Here is a 15,454-nt window from a genome sequence, read left to right as displayed (position 1 = left end):
CCTTTACCCAAACTTTCTATAAGTGTCTTCAGGACAGCCAGGCAAGGTAGGGTGACGGGTGCTCACTGCTTCCTCTCCACTGTCCCTGGATCCCTGGTGACACTGTTCATTGCTACATCCGATGCCTGCCAAGATTCAGATACCCAGAAGTCCTCTCGCCTTCCTATGGGGGCAGGAATCATAATAATCATAATAGTAATTATAATAGCACACATTTGCTGTATTTGTGCTATCTTTATCTATCTGTCATCTCATTTAGTTCTCACGATTACCACATGGGGTGGGTTAAGTCGTAGAGAGAGACAGAGGACACCGACACAGACATAGGAGGCTCAGTTGGTAAAGTTCCAGTGCTCACACATGAGGATCTGCCTTGGATCTCCATCTCCCTCATAAAAGCCAAGCGCGGTGCTACATGCCTTTAACCTCAGAGTGGGGACAGCTGAGGCAGGCAGATTTCAGAGCTCACTGACCTTGCTACAGCTCGCCTTGTGGAATCAGTCAGTTCCAGGTTCAGAGAGAGATGCTGTCTTAAAAATCTAAGGTGGAGATGTGTAGAGCTTCTGGGGCCACTTCTAGGAATTTGGCAGGAAATTGACATTGGGCTAGGACTAGGAAGTAGGCTCAAGATGAGTACAACTGAGAAATGTGTTCTTCGTACCTTGAGGGGCCTTGTTAAGACCCTGAATACCTTAATCATGGGACCTTGGTTTATGCCTTGTTTGGTCCTTACTACTCTACTTATGCCTTAGGACTGACGATATTCTTTGTATGTGTCTAGAATGATATAAAAGCAGACTGGAGAAAATTAAACCCACTTCAGCTTCAGCGCTGACTAGAGTCATGTTATAGTGTCATCTAATGGTCCTTTTCAATCCTCACTCCCTCCCTTGCGAGTCCGCTGACTGACTGAGCTGGCTTGGTCATGGAGAGATCAAGGAAGACATCCAGCATTGACCTCCACGCACATGGATGCACACACACACACACACACACACACACACACACACACACAGAAAATAGAGAAATCATGACACAGAAAGACTCAAAATCTGCTAGTGTTGGCCCAGTGTTCAAACACAAGTACGCAGTATGTCTGATGTTAGATTCCTTTAATTGTGCCAATTAGGATGATTGTGGCTGTCAAATCCGCAGACCTGACTGCGAGTGGACTAAACAAGTGAGACCTTTCTGGTTGTACTGTAAGAAGACCTGACAGTGAGGGTGGAGGGTTAACTTAGCAGCCTCTACACCATCGCTCGGCCTGTCAGCACCGTTTCATCAACAGTCTTAAGTGTCAAGTCCTCAAATAGGTGTTTCCCAGTCACACCCAGTAGCAGGATTCACATCCAGTATCTCTCTTTAAAAGAATATTTTTTTTGTGTGTGAGTGTTGCCTGCCTGTATGACTGTTGCCACCTGCATGCCTGGTGCCCAAGGTCAGAAGAGGGTGTCTGATCCTTGGCAGTTAGAGTACAAATGACTGTGAGCTGCTGTGGGCCCTGGGAATCAAAATCCAGGTCTTCTGGAAGAACGAGTGCTCTCAACCTACTGAGCCATCTCCCCAGCCCCTCCGGGAACTCCCTTACCAGGCAAGAAAACTCCTATCAAGATATCAACTTACATCACATGCTTTACTGTACACCATCTCCCTGACAAAGGGGAATATGTTTGATGTAACAAAGTATGAGTCAGTTCCTGGAGGTCACAGCCTCTTCTCAGAGCAGACACTCACTGCTCTGGCTGTTTGCCGGCTCTCCAGCAATAGCTGTTCCAACTTGTGGGAATGTATGCATTGTCTCTCGGGAGCCAATAATTTTTTACCAGGGCCATAATAAATAATGACAGAATAATAAAAGGATGCTCTCAAGTATGTTCAAGGCAGGAATGAATGCCAGTTTTCAAATAGAAATGCCCCCCTTCCCGAGAACTCTGGGTAATGTGTGTGTGTGGTATCACTTGGTATTTGCTCAGTGCACAGCATGAGACAGAACAAAAGATCGTGCTAAATCTTATTAAAGGGCTAAGGAATCAAACTGCATTATTATTGCAAACTTCCCTTTATGGTGACCCTTGTCTGCAAACATGAGGAAGGATATTTATCAAACACGAGACAATGACACAATGTCCTTATTTCTGCAAAGCCCATTATCGTTTGGCTCCTGCTCAAGGGCTCAAAGATGTTTTGGCAGGTTAACCCTCTGCTTGTATATCAGAGCCCAGCCCGGCTGACCAGCCGATCCTGTAGTCTTCATCAGGTATCAATTACAAAGAAAACCTTTAGAGACTCATTTGAAATGTTTCCATTTTATCATGTTTCCAAAAACATCTTTTCTAAAATGCTGGGTAAGACGGCCTTACTGAAAAGTTTCAGATAATGGGGCTCAAGGGGGGGACACTGAAGAAGACTGTCCTTTTGGGTAAGAAGGCTATTAGAATAATGATTAATGTCGTGGGCACACAGGGCTTGGAGGAGGCTCAGGCATACAAGGCAGTGTGTGGGGAAGGGCATGGGGTCTTTTTACTGTTCTCAGAGACAGTGGGGACAACTGGAAGCACCATCTTCCCTCACCCTTCACCCTTCACCCTTCACCCTTCACCCTTCACCCTTCACCCTTTACCCTTCACCCTTTACCCAGGGTGCACCTGATTCCTGGATGACACAAGCCAGGGAAGGAATTCCACAGAAGGACTGTGTGGCTTGGAGGAGGTAGCAGAAGCAGCAAGGGCTGAAGCGTACCCATTATATGAGCAGTGGGATATGTCCCCACCCACCACCTGTAGAGGTCTGTAAGGTCCTTGGGAAAAGGCACTATGTGGTACCCATCATTCCCAGACCTCAGACACACCTACCTGGGATGTCTATTTACAGATTCACTCATAGGCTTTCAAGAGTGTGTCCCTCTCTGTGTGTAGCAGCAGGAATCTCAGATGTAACTGGAAGGATGTGGCCGTAAGGGCTGACTGCAGATGGGAGTAACCTGAGTACTGCCTAGTGATCTGGAATTCTGTTTTTAAAAAAAATCATTGTTTCCATTTATATATTTGCTTGTGTGTGTGCACCATGTGCACACAAGTGTCACAGAACCTAGAAAGTCTTTGATGGCTCCAGGCACTCATGAAGTGGACATAGATAAATGCAAGCAAAACAGTCATACACATAAAAGGAAGTCGTAAAAGTATCCTTACTGCCTAATGGTTTTTGTTTCGCATTCTCACTGATAAAATTATATTTAGTCAAAGATCACCCCAGGAATGATGTCAAATGCTCTGAATTTCCCATACAAACAATGCTAGTCTCTTCCCCACGCCTCCCTAAACTGAGAGCATGCCTCACATTCTAAGGTAGTCCGGTAACTCTCTGTTTCAGGTCTCTGTCACTTTAAGAAGTTAGCAAACATATCTTGCCCTCTCCAGTTCACCTTCATTCCTACAGAGAATGGCATCTTACTGCTTATTTTCTGAGTGACTTCTCCGGGTGTGACAGTGTCTCACGATGAAAAGTCAAGTAGTAAGGAAGAGGGGAAAATTACAGTGAATGAAAGGAGAGTTAGTTGCAGTGTTCCCTGTCTGGGAATGGGAAGATCCACTTCTGTGACGTGGGACCTGCCACCCCATTCTCTGGAACACACTTTGCAAGGTTGTATCAGCAAGACCTGATCCTGCCATTTCTACCTCTCTACTGTGCCCACCAAGACTTAGGAAAGAACTCAGAAACGCAAACCCAGGAGTAGGCACATAAGACTCCATCTCCTACAGTAAACAGGACAAAAACATCTGGCAAAATGGCGCACAGGCTCTCTGAGGAACGGCTAGCTACTATCATTACCTAACAGTAATACTGTGTTCCGCCTAAGAAAACTAAAGTTAGTGCCCAAGGTCCTGCAGTTAAAAAGCCTCAGAATGTGGGCTTGAATCTGAGAAGTGTGGCCAGCAGCCCTGTTGTCTCTGCAGCCACACCGTTGAGCTAAATTATTTCATTTATTCTGCAAAAATGAAACAAGAGGGATCACTGAACCCATTTTACCACAGGAATAGAGAACACAGAAGTTAAGGCACTTCGTTCAGGTTGCGGTATTAATTTGGGCATAAACAAATGTAAACGTTACAAGGTATGGCCAGCATTGTGACAAGATGTTATCATCTGCCAAACTCACACTGAAGAACCATTCAACAAGTTCCTCAAAAAAAGTCTCAAATTTTTTAAACATATACGCATGTGTGTATATGCATGCTATATATGTGTGCAGGTACCCATAGAGGCCAGAAGAGGGTATCAGATCCCTTTGACCTGGAGTTACTTGCTGTTTAAAGACGGGTACTGAGAGGGGTTCGGGATTTAGCTCAGTGGTGGAGCGCTTGCCTAGCAAGTGCAAGGCCCTGGGTTCGGTTCCCAGCTCCGAAAAAAAAGAAAAGAAAAAAAAAAAAAGATGGGTACTGAGAACCTCTAACTCTGGTCCTCTGAAAAAGCAGCAAGTACTCTTAACTTTCTAGTCCTAGACTAGAGAGCTCCTATTTTCTCTGGTACTGATAACTACACTCTTCTTCAGTAGGTAGCATTTTGCAGTGTGAATAGCTCAGAATTTGTTTCCACACCTTTAAAATTTAGTAATTTTACACTGCTGTGCTGGGTACACACCTCCCACAGGACACGGATTGTGTATAGCTGCTAGCCTATCAACTTCAAAGCCCACGTTACAGGCTTCTCACAGAGAACTCACCCAGTTAATGAAAAGCAAAGTGCTCCCTTGCCCTCAGCACCTTGCAAGATGTATTCCTTGAGAAGCCTTACATGTGTGTGAGAGTATGTTGGTGCGTGTCTGTAAAATGAGGAAGCTCTTGGGTACTGAAGACTGAATAGCCTGCAGTATTTATCTTCTTTAGAGTTCCTCAGCCCAGAGGTTCTCAGTGTTAAAAATAAATCCATTAGTTAATGAGTCTCGGTTTTAATAAAATGCTCATCACCGATCTATTCCGCTAAGTAATTATGAACGCTCTCCAGTCATCTTGGTTTATAGTCTTCAACTTCGCTCATTTGTCAAGCAGACACGAATGTTCAATGCAGCTTTGTATGCAATGAAGTGTTTATTAAATGGTTAAATAGAGTGCAAATAAACTTTCAAGTTGTCAATGCAATTTACATAACCTTATGGTTTTTTCATATAATTTAAAATATATAGAAAAGTATAAAAGTTGTACCCAAAAGCCCACAAACCAGTACCCAAAATAGCTACTTATTAACATTTTTTTTGCCACTTCCCCAGCAGAGCCAATGAATTTAAATGTAGCTCGTTACCTTTGGATTAGAGAGTTCATTAGAATCAGTGTTAAGCCTAAAGCTCACGAGAACACTCAGAACCAAGAGAGGTGAAAAATTCTACAGTGTAGTCAGGGCCAACTTTGAACTTGTGATCCTCCTGCCTCTGCCCCCAGAGTGCCGGAACTATAGGAAGGTACCAGCACAATCAACCTAGACTGCTTTTTAAAGAAAGATCACTTTCTTGGTCTTTAAATAAAAAGAGTTATTGACAAACCATATGAAAAAGGGAATCCTTCATGGAGATGGTAATCAAATACAACATTCAGGCCCCTCCTCTGTCTACCCATAATCAATATGGCTGCCATCAAGCAATATCTGTTGTAGTATCTGAGTTCCCATCTCCTCTGGCAATCGTAGGCACGCACTTCACCTTCAGTGGGTAGAATTCGTGGTGCTATGAAAGGCCTACATTACTTCAGAACCCCCACATTTGGTTGGACATGTATCATCATGTCACAATCTAGTGGTTCCCCAAAAGGTCATCAGGTGTTATAACTCTTCTGGATGTGTTTTAGCTGTGGAACAAAGTTCTCAAAAACCACAATCCTGCAAGATTCAAGAAAACCCAGGCAAGACCTTGTCTAAGGATGTCACCTGGATTAGTAGTAGTCACTGTTCAGACTGGAGAGTTGGAAGTCAAAGATCCCAGGCATGGATATGTCCTTGGCTTTACCTCAGGCTGCCTCTCCTCCAACCGTGCTCTAGAAAGCCTTCGTCCCCAGTGTCCACCAAAATACAACTCACGTCCCTTCAGTACAGATCTGTCAGGGAGGTGACACTGAAGGCCTGCTGCAGCTCACTCTTGCTGGTGGGCTTCCATGGGTAAAACAGTACCGAGAGCTCCTTCTTAATCATGAGGAAGCCGTTGTCACTAAATCTCCCCGGGATGCTTCCTACATCCAACCAAACAAAGGGAGTGATGGCTGATGTTGACGATTTCAGATCAAAAACAAATAGATCACCCTTCTGAGAGATGCTGACCTAAAAAAAAAAAATAAAGAAGGTAAGCAAAATGAAGGACGAGGGAGAGCTGCAGTCTACATCTGTCAGGCAGACATTTACGTGGGTCTAATAAAAACTGTTTCCCAACACTGTGGGCTGAACAGCCGACGTCGTGTATTCTGTGCAGTTGTGACACTCGCCAGTATCTGGAAAATTATCTAAGTCTGTGGAAAACTGCCAATTGTCATCTCAAACCAAGGGAGTGCTTAAATGCCAATTATTAAGGAAAACATCTCTGAGAAGCTAAAATCCCAAGAAAGGGGCACTTGTCCTTTTGGTGGCTTAAGTGACTGTTTCAAAGGATCAGGGCTGGACCTAGCGTCAGAACACAACTACAGAGCTCCTAAACTCAGGAATGAAATCATGGCACCTTCTCTTCCAGTAAAGACCCCAATTCAGACACAAGCAAGAAGATCATATGGTTTACCTGACCCAGGCCAGAAGGCACTAGGGCGGGGGGGGGGGGGGGGGGGGGGCTGGGCTACTATTGTAAGGCCAAAAGAGGCGCCAGGGCCTAGCTTTCTCCGATGTCCACTTTGGAGAAAGATGTCACATCGTTGTGACCCTTGTAGCAGAGCTGGGGTTTGACCTTGAACTCTGGGTTCACAGGGACAGACACAATAAGTACCCTTAAACAATAACTGCAAATCAACATTATTACGATGAGGTCATTGATACGCTAATGAAATAGAGCAAGAAGCCTTCTGCCATCTTACCCCAATTATGAGTAATGAAAGTCTAGCTAAAACAATAAACAAATAAATGAATTTTTAAAAAACAAAATTAAGTCTTTTAGGGGTGTGTGTGTGTGTGTGTGTGTGTGTGTGTGTGTGTTTGCGCGCGTGCTCACAAGAAAGCATACTGAGAACCATGGGTCAAGGTCAAGTAGCCTCTTAAGTTCCTTATTTGATTTATTTTTGAGACAGGATCTCTGAGTCTAGAGCTCTCCAGTTCAGCTAGACTGTCTGGCCAGCAAAGCCCAGGACTCCAATCTGTCTCTGCCTCCTCAATGCTAGGACTACAGAAAGGAGCTGCACAACTGGCTTTTTACTTGGGTTTCTAGGGACCGAACTCAGACGCCCGTGTTTGCCAGCACTTGAGCGATTGAGCCGTCTCACCGACGATGACAGCAAGCCGCTTTGATTTCAACATCACAAGCTGATAGATTTTGAACGTGACCGTTACTTAGGTGCCTTCGCTAACTGTGGCCGTACACCAGTCATTCTGTTGCTGTGATAGGACACCAGGGCAACGTCCGGAGGGGTTTGTTGGGGCTCGTACTTGCAGAGTGTTAAGATACCACAATAGCAGAGCAGAGGCCAGGCAGCAGCAACAGAAGCTGAGGGCTCTCACCTTGAACACAGCACAAAGCATAGAGGGCAGGCTAGAAATGGAGTGAGTCCAAGAAGGCTGAACTTCCTAAACTTCCCCGACTGCATCACCCACTGGGGACCAAATACACAAGCCGTTTGGGCACATTTTTGCATTAAAACAGCATAGGTTGTCTCTTGCTTTGTGGTTTGAAAAATAAAAATAGAAATTGACATAAATGCATAGCGACTTTCCTATCTCTGTTCTATCTCGGTGTCCCAGAAAGCGCATATTTGCAATAGTTTTAACTTCTTTTGAAAAAGAAAAAAAAAAGGCCTTTTAAAAGATTTATTTATTTATATGAGTACACTGCAGCTGTCTTCAGACACACCAGAAGAGGGCATCAGATCCCATTACAGATGGTTGTGAGCCACCATGTGGTTGCTGGGATTTGAACTGAGGACCTCTGGAAGAGCAGTCAGTGCTCTTAACCACTGAACCATCTCTCCAGCCCCAACGCCTTTTTATATTATCCTTTCTAAAGCCAATTAAACATCTCAATAAACTATGTAACAAGTTTAAATTTGGCTAGACAGAGAATGAAAGTTTCTAGAAAAACATTGTCCATTTTTTACGTGGAGGGAGAAAAGGACGGAAAGGTTTTCAGTCAACTAGACTGGTGCCAAGTTTATCAGCTACATTATTATGAAAAAAAAAATGTCCTGATTATCCTTTCCGCCCCCCTTGCCAATTATAAAAAGAGTTGGTGATTAAGGGGCTTAATGAATCAAAGACAGAGGAGTGGTTAATGAACTATTCTAGAGACAAACTAGAGTGATTCAATCACTGTTCTCCCTGAGCCATGGGACACTGAACTTGCTGCCTAACCCTCTGTGCACTGATTATCTCACTTGCAAAACAAGATCACGACACTTCCGGGATAGCCAGATCTTATGCAACAGCCTAGAACAGAGCCTAGAGCCCAGTGGAGATGCCATCTATGTAGGCGTCACCTCTCACTCCGCCATTCCAGCCCTACCAGGGAAAGGTAACAGGACAGAACAGTGTAGCAGAAACTGATTACAAACACATCCTGACGTAGAGATAAAAATGACAGTCTTAGCATCCAGTAGGAAGAAAGGAAGAAGACCCAGGTCACAGGCTAACAGTACTAAGAGGTAAAGTACCAGGAAACAGCTCAATTGCCCAGGAAAACACCCCACAGGCCACTGCGACCCTGGACAAGAGACACTTACAGTGATGTTGGCCTTGACCATCCCTTTGGCATCCTTCAGGGAGGACAGGAAATGGTAGTTGGTTGGACTGAAGAGTTCATTGTCAGTTGAGAGGTAAAAGGAAACCACACAGGTGTCCCTTGTGCATTCTTTACACCTCTTCAGCAGCTTAGACACTGGCATCTGGAACAGAACCATCGCCTCCCCTGCCTTAATCACAGCACTCAAACTCACGAAGGTGCACAAAGGCTTCTGGGAGCTCCAGCGGTGGAGCCTCACCTGGGGAGAAAAGAGTGACAGGGACCATTCTTGTCTACTGCTTTGCCTGTCTCTGTAGAGAGAAATATTGGCTGGACAGCAGAACGGGAGAACCAATTGACTGTAAAACTTGCATCTGCACCCCAGCCACTCGAAGTTCTAGCCACGTAACTAATTACGCAATTTCCCAGAATCCATTTCTCCATGCATAAAATGAGAACGACATTGAAAACTTTACTACCAGTCATGAGAGCTAAAAATGGCGAGAGCCCAGCACACTGCAGGATTCTATAGTTGGAACCTGTTTCTCAGGTTAGTGACATCGTCTAAACTGGAGACATCCAAAGGTTTCTAAGTCTTCCTTTTTACTTAAACTTATGACACAAGTTTATGGTTTTTTTTTCTATGTACCCGTTGTGGATAGTTTTACTGATTTCAACCTTACGACCCCCCTTTAACCACTTCTGTGAAATTTGGACTACTCCCAGTGTCTCACAGGGATAATCTTACACTTACACACTTTACACAGTTCTTCCTGTAATTCTTTTATTCATTTTTTTTTTAGATAATACTAAAGGAGACAGACTAGTATTATTTGACAACTGAGGGAATCGAATCCCGAAGATGATAACAGCTTGGCTCAGGTTATATAATACGTGGCAGATGTTAACCTTAATAGTGTACGTCTACACAGCCAAGCCCATGCTACAAATATTGAAAAGCATTTTGAGGTGGATTAACTTCTCCTCTGTTTGCTCCCAAAAGAATATAACCAAACAATTAAAGGAGTCATATAAAAGTTGCCCTCAACTTTAGAGACAGGGAAAAAAAAAGTCCAAGTAACTCACGGTGAGCTTTGTGGGGTAGTCCTTGTGAAGATCTGACACACCGTAGACATAAAAAACGCCTTCATCTTCAAAACCGACTGGCAGCAGCGGAGCGAAGAAACGCTGAGCGAAGTAATGAAGCATTTTCCATTTCCCTCCGTACTCTGAAAATAGCGAAGAAGAGAGTCAGAGACACCAGGAACAAGCAGCTGGGAGCAGTAGCTCGGCTTCTCAAAATTTTGTGACACGCACGTGTGAGGGAGTTTGTACTAGGGTGAGCTCAGTGTTCTAAGGGCTCGAGCGTCAGTTCTGGAGACCGCTTCATGTGAAGCTCACAACCTCAGAAAGATAAAGGTGGGTAGGAACTACCCATTTTCCAAAGGGAGTCTTAAGCACTTAATTGAAACATGCTGGGGACAGCACCTTGAGCCCAGATCTTACTCCAAGACAGGCCTTTCTCAGAGATAGCCTTGCTTCTGGAAGCTCAGCACATCAACGCACTGTTGATATTGTTTGTTTTGTTTCGTTTCGTTTGAGATAAGACCCAGATTGGCCCTAATCCCTAAGCTTTCAAACTTCAGCCTCGTCATATTGGAATGACAAGAGCAAACCAGTATGCTGGTTACCAACGTTCTTTTTTACCACACACACATAAGAGAATCATTAGTAGCATGAATGCATGCTTGGTGCAAGTTTTCATTCATACGAATTATCTAGACTTCATTTTCCTTTTCCCATGACTACAAAAATCTTTTTTAAAAAAGATTTGTTTGTTTGTTTGTTTGTTTGTTTTATGTATGTGAGTACACTGTTGCTATCTTCAGACACACCACACCAGATCTCATTACAGATGGTTGTGAGCCACCATGTGGTTGCTGGGAACTCAGGACCTCTGGGAGAACAGTCAAATGTTCTTAACCACTGAGCCATCTCTCCAGTCCTATAAAAAATGTAAGCAAAGCAAAAGCAAAAGGGGCAGTACACGAAAATTTGTTTCAGAGTCAGATTACACATCCAAATCCATGGCAATTAATAATGCCTTCTCAAATATAATCTGGACGTGTTAGAGCTCTGAAGGATCCCATGCCTTCCTTGTTCAGACGTCCAGTAGACTGAACCCCCTTTGGTTTCTCTGAATTGGTTATATCTGAATTGCTATTATAAAATACCATGACCCAAAAGTAACTTACAAAAGAAATAATTTGTTTGGGCTTAAGGTTCCAGAAAGATAGTGTATAGTACAGAGAAGGCACGGCAAGGTATGGTAGCAGGAGCTAACCAGTCACGTTCTAGCCACACACAGGAACCAGAGAGAATAAGCCGGAAGTGGGGCAAGGCTATAAACCCGCAAAGCCCCGCCTCCTGAGACATAGTTCCTCTACCTAGGCCACACGCCTCTTAAAGGTTCCTTAACCACCCCAGATAGTGCTACCGAAGGGGGACTGCGTGTTTAAATACATGAGCCTTTGGGGTACACTTCTCACTAGACCACCACAGATTATCATTCAACCTTTTAATTTCCTTTCGTTCTCAAAATCTGTCCGAGAATGAAGATCTCCCCACCCCCACCCCCTAATAAAGAACCACTTCTAGAGGCCAGAAGAACAAGGCTAAGAAAAAAGGGTGGGGAAAAAACCAAGCAAACAAAAACCAAACCAAACCAAAATCTTCTCCATGAAGTGGATGTATAAAATAAGTCTTAGTTTTGTTAAAACAGAGGATGAACTTTCTAGAAAAAATTGTTAACTACTGTCTGGAGGAGGGGGAAATGAAGTAAAGATTTAATTAACTAAACAGATAACAATTTTTTCCAGCTGCATGACTTTGAGAAAAACATCCTGATTGTCCTTTTTTTTTTTTTTTGTCAATTATAAAGCAATTTGGTGACTAAGCCATTTTGAAGCAATAAATCAAAGACAATGCAATGATTAATAGACTGTACTTAAAGAGGCGAAACCGGGGTGATTCCACCAGCCCCCAAAGCTTTCTGAGCCTCAGAACACCGAGCCCCGCTGCCTAACTTCTGTGAACTGCTTTCTTACTTACAAAAGCAGAGGACAGCGCTTCCGGGATGGATGCTGGAGGGAACCTAGAACCCAGCCTGGAGCGCAGTGGCGCACAGCTGCCACCACCGAGAGGGAGACGGGAGGTGGTAACACATGCACGGTGCAAGCGTGGGAGTGAATGGAAGATAAAATCCCAACTCTTTCCAGTTTTACAGAATTTCACGTCTGAAAATCTCATTCCCAATGTGGTACAGAGGAGCCAGTCCCCGTTGGATTTTTACTGGGGAAGTTTTCTGCTAGTGGGAGCTGGCTCCTGGGATAACCTAGTCTCACGTATGACGACCATCACGGCCGAGAGACTGTAGGTCGCCAGCATCGCTCATACCCCTTACGGCATCCCATGATTCCCTCTACTGAAGGTCAGAGACCGGTTATGACTCCTTAGTTTACACAAATACATGAAATAGTTCAAACCGCAAATTCCACGCCAGGTGGGTCGCCTATTGCTAGTTGAGCTGGTTGAGGTGGCAACCTTTCCTGCTTGTGTCACTGACTCTGCTACCTTTTCCAAGGCACAGACAGAGCACATGATGAGGATTTTATAGCGTTAAGTCAGATTCATCCAGTGGGACACGTCGACATATACATGAGCTAACCTCCTCGGCAGGATTCTCTAAGGTGAATGCCTTTCGGGTCCTGAAATAAAACCTCTTAAATTCAGAAGCCTATGGGATGAGGACTGGGAGGGGGTTCAAGCAATGAGGATGGGGAGTTGGTAAATTGCTCACCATGCAAGTTCAGACGCTCAGCACCTATGTAAAAGGCTGGGCACCGACAGCATGCCTTGCACTGGGAAGGGAGAGACTGGGGATCCTTGGGGCTTGTGGATTGGCCAGTGGGGGTGGGGATGAGGAGTGGGAGTGAGGCAGGGGAGTGAGAAGCAGAGTAATTGAGGAAGGCAGCTCATATTGATCATGACCCACATCAAGCCTGCGATCTCTGTACCTGGACCCACTCCTCCACAGGCGGCTGTGACTTTGCTAAGAGTAGCAGACTCATGGAAGGACTGCCAGTGGAGTTCACTGGGGGTTCAGGGAATAGCCTACTTCTCTTTGAGGTAATCTGACTTCAGGCTCCGTGATTTCCCAGTCCCTCTCCACACTGGCATCGATTTCCCTCACACAAAGAGATACTTACCAAGAGAGGCCCAGGAAGGAGCCTGCCAGATATCATTCAGCTGCCAGTACAGTGCCCCCATGGTGTGGCCTTCTCCATTCACTATCTCGCTGCGGCTGCGCAGGTAGAACTCGGTTTCTGTTTTGATACACTGGGCCTGCATCACCTGATCAGGGAGGCATTCACGGACAGTGTTACTGTTGGATGTAGGCTGTCTAAATTACAGGCTTGGGGCAGTTAGCTTGCTTGCTTGCCTCCTTGTTCCTTGTTTGTATGTTTTGAGTAAACTGGATAAACTAGAGAGTTGGACTTGGATCGATTAAGGCTACATTATTTTTATTAAACTGGGGCTAGTCCCTTGCCATAAGAGAAATTGCTGTCTACAACAGGGTTGGTGTTTTATCTGTTATAACAGCAGACGATGAAGGAATAGGATGTCGTGAGAGCCCATGGCGGTGTAGGAAGTGAGGGAAAGAAAAGCCATCATTCCAGAGCAAGTGCCGTATTCCGAGGTCAAGCAGTGCTTTGTTTTCACAACAGTGGATTCTGCAAATACATTCCTAACTTTAAAAAACTCTTATTAGGGAAAAATCAACAAGAAAGTCAGCGTCGTCGTCATGAGTAAATTAGCCCGTCTCTTTTTTTCTAGCCTAACTTTTCACATCATGGTTTTTGATAATTAACCTGCGATTTCTTACGGCTGTCATTTCTCCAATCAGAGCAGGACGGGCAGTAAGATACCAACAAACGAAGCCCATCTAGTTCTTGTTTAAGAGACATGGAAACACTCCAAGCAGGCCCTTGGTGACTGTCATCGTCACCGGAAAATCGGTTCTGCTTATGTACTGCTGCTCCTTCTGACACTGTACCTTGTGGTCTTAGCTTGGAATTCTGCTCAGGAGGGGCACGTGGATGGTCAGAGAGCCTCAGAGATGGTCCGAGCAACAAGATCTCACTCAGAGAACAGAGTGTGAATCACTCCAGAAAGAAAAAGAAGCACTTCTGGCCACTAGAAAACTAAGTGCAGATTACTTCCTTCTATAAACTACAAAGCTTAGATGGGGGAGTTGTTTAGACTGTAGGGGCTGGATGCCGAAGCCGAAGCAATAAGGTGGCTGCTCTCGAGTCAGAAACTCGCTTCCTGAAGGGTGAAGTCACAGTCATCCAATGAAGACAATGGACATGTTCCTGATGTTGAACCTCTTATCCAAACAAAAAATGAGGATACACTCCCTTCACAGCATTTATTGCCTTGCATAGAAGAGAGGTCAATGCTTTGAACTCATGTGATATGCAAAGGGGCTTAGTAGAAAAGTAAGGATCATTCTAAGAGAATAGGACAGAACTTTCCGGCACAGAGAACTCTGTGTGTGTGTGTGTGTGTGTGTGTGTGTCTGTGTGTGTGTGTGTGTCTGTGTGTGTGTGTGTGTCTGTGTGTGTGTGTCTGTGTGTGTGTGTCTGTGTCTGTGTCTGTGTCTGTGTCTGTGTCTCCACCATGCACTCGCATGCATGTATGGGCTGGTTGTAGAGAGGCAGAGAAAAGTGTGGCAGAGTTCTGCTGTATCCTAAGAGTAACTGATGTCCCCAGCTGTTGTTCGGTAAAAGAGGGATCTGGTCAACTCGCATTCCCAAAATCTAACTAGAACTCTGAGCAGAGACAGGGCTGGGAACAGGCTAGATGGATCTAGGGAGACATCATTGCTGAAGCTTCTGTTGAAAAGGGGTGTGTGTGTGTGTGTGTGTGTGTGTGTGTGTGTGTGTGTGTGTGTGTCTGAACTGATTAAGACAGCCTTCCTTCAGAGAAAGGACTGAAAGAGCTTGAAAGAGCTTGAGACCCCCATATGAACAACAATGCCAAGCAACCAGAGCTTCCAGGGACTAAGCCACTACCCAAAGACTATACATGGACTGACCCTGGACTCTGACCTCATAGGTAGCAATGAATATCCTAGTAAGAGCACCAGTGGAAGGGGAAGCCCTTGGTCCTCCCAAGGCTGGACCCCCAGTGAACGTGATTGTTGGGGGGGAGGGCGGTAATGGGGGGAGGAAGGGGAGGAGAACACCCATATAGAAGGGGAGGTGAAGGGGTTAGGGGGGATGTTGGCCTGGAAACCAGGAAAGGGAATAACAACTGAAATGTAAATAAGAAATACCCAATTTAATAAAGATGGAGAAAAAAAAAAAAAAGACAGCCTTCCTATTCTGAGCCAGCCTACTGGGGCCAACAGCAATGACAACCAGAGAGTGTGGCACAGGACAGTAAAAACAGATCTCTGGGACAAGCAGCACTTGTGACAGCTCTGAATGACCACAGTGCAAA

At 44.9% G+C, this 15,454-nt stretch overlaps 1 protein-coding gene across 1 annotated transcript in view; it reads right to left on the bottom strand.

Moving 5' to 3' along the window:
* Positions 1–5,065: 5,065 nt before the first annotated feature.
* Manba (mannosidase beta) overlaps positions 5,066–15,454 on the bottom strand; it is a 92,553-nt gene continuing 82,164 nt past the window's right edge. The window contains exons 14-17 of the mRNA NM_001031655.2: positions 13,156–13,300; positions 9,974–10,116; positions 8,889–9,146; positions 5,066–6,300 (exon numbers count right to left, since the gene is read on the bottom strand). Coding sequence (NP_001026825.1) covers positions 6,070–6,300; positions 8,889–9,146; positions 9,974–10,116; positions 13,156–13,300 — 777 coding nt within the window. The 3' untranslated portion in view covers positions 5,066–6,069. The remainder of the gene's footprint in view (positions 6,301–8,888; positions 9,147–9,973; positions 10,117–13,155; positions 13,301–15,454) is intronic.

Source organism: Rattus norvegicus, chromosome 2 (assembly GCF_036323735.1).
Source record: "Rattus norvegicus strain BN/NHsdMcwi chromosome 2, GRCr8, whole genome shotgun sequence".
NCBI lineage: Eukaryota > Metazoa > Chordata > Mammalia > Rodentia > Muridae > Rattus > Rattus norvegicus.
The sequence above is the reverse complement of the archived record's forward strand: the minus strand, read 5'-3'. Positions and strand labels throughout refer to the sequence as shown.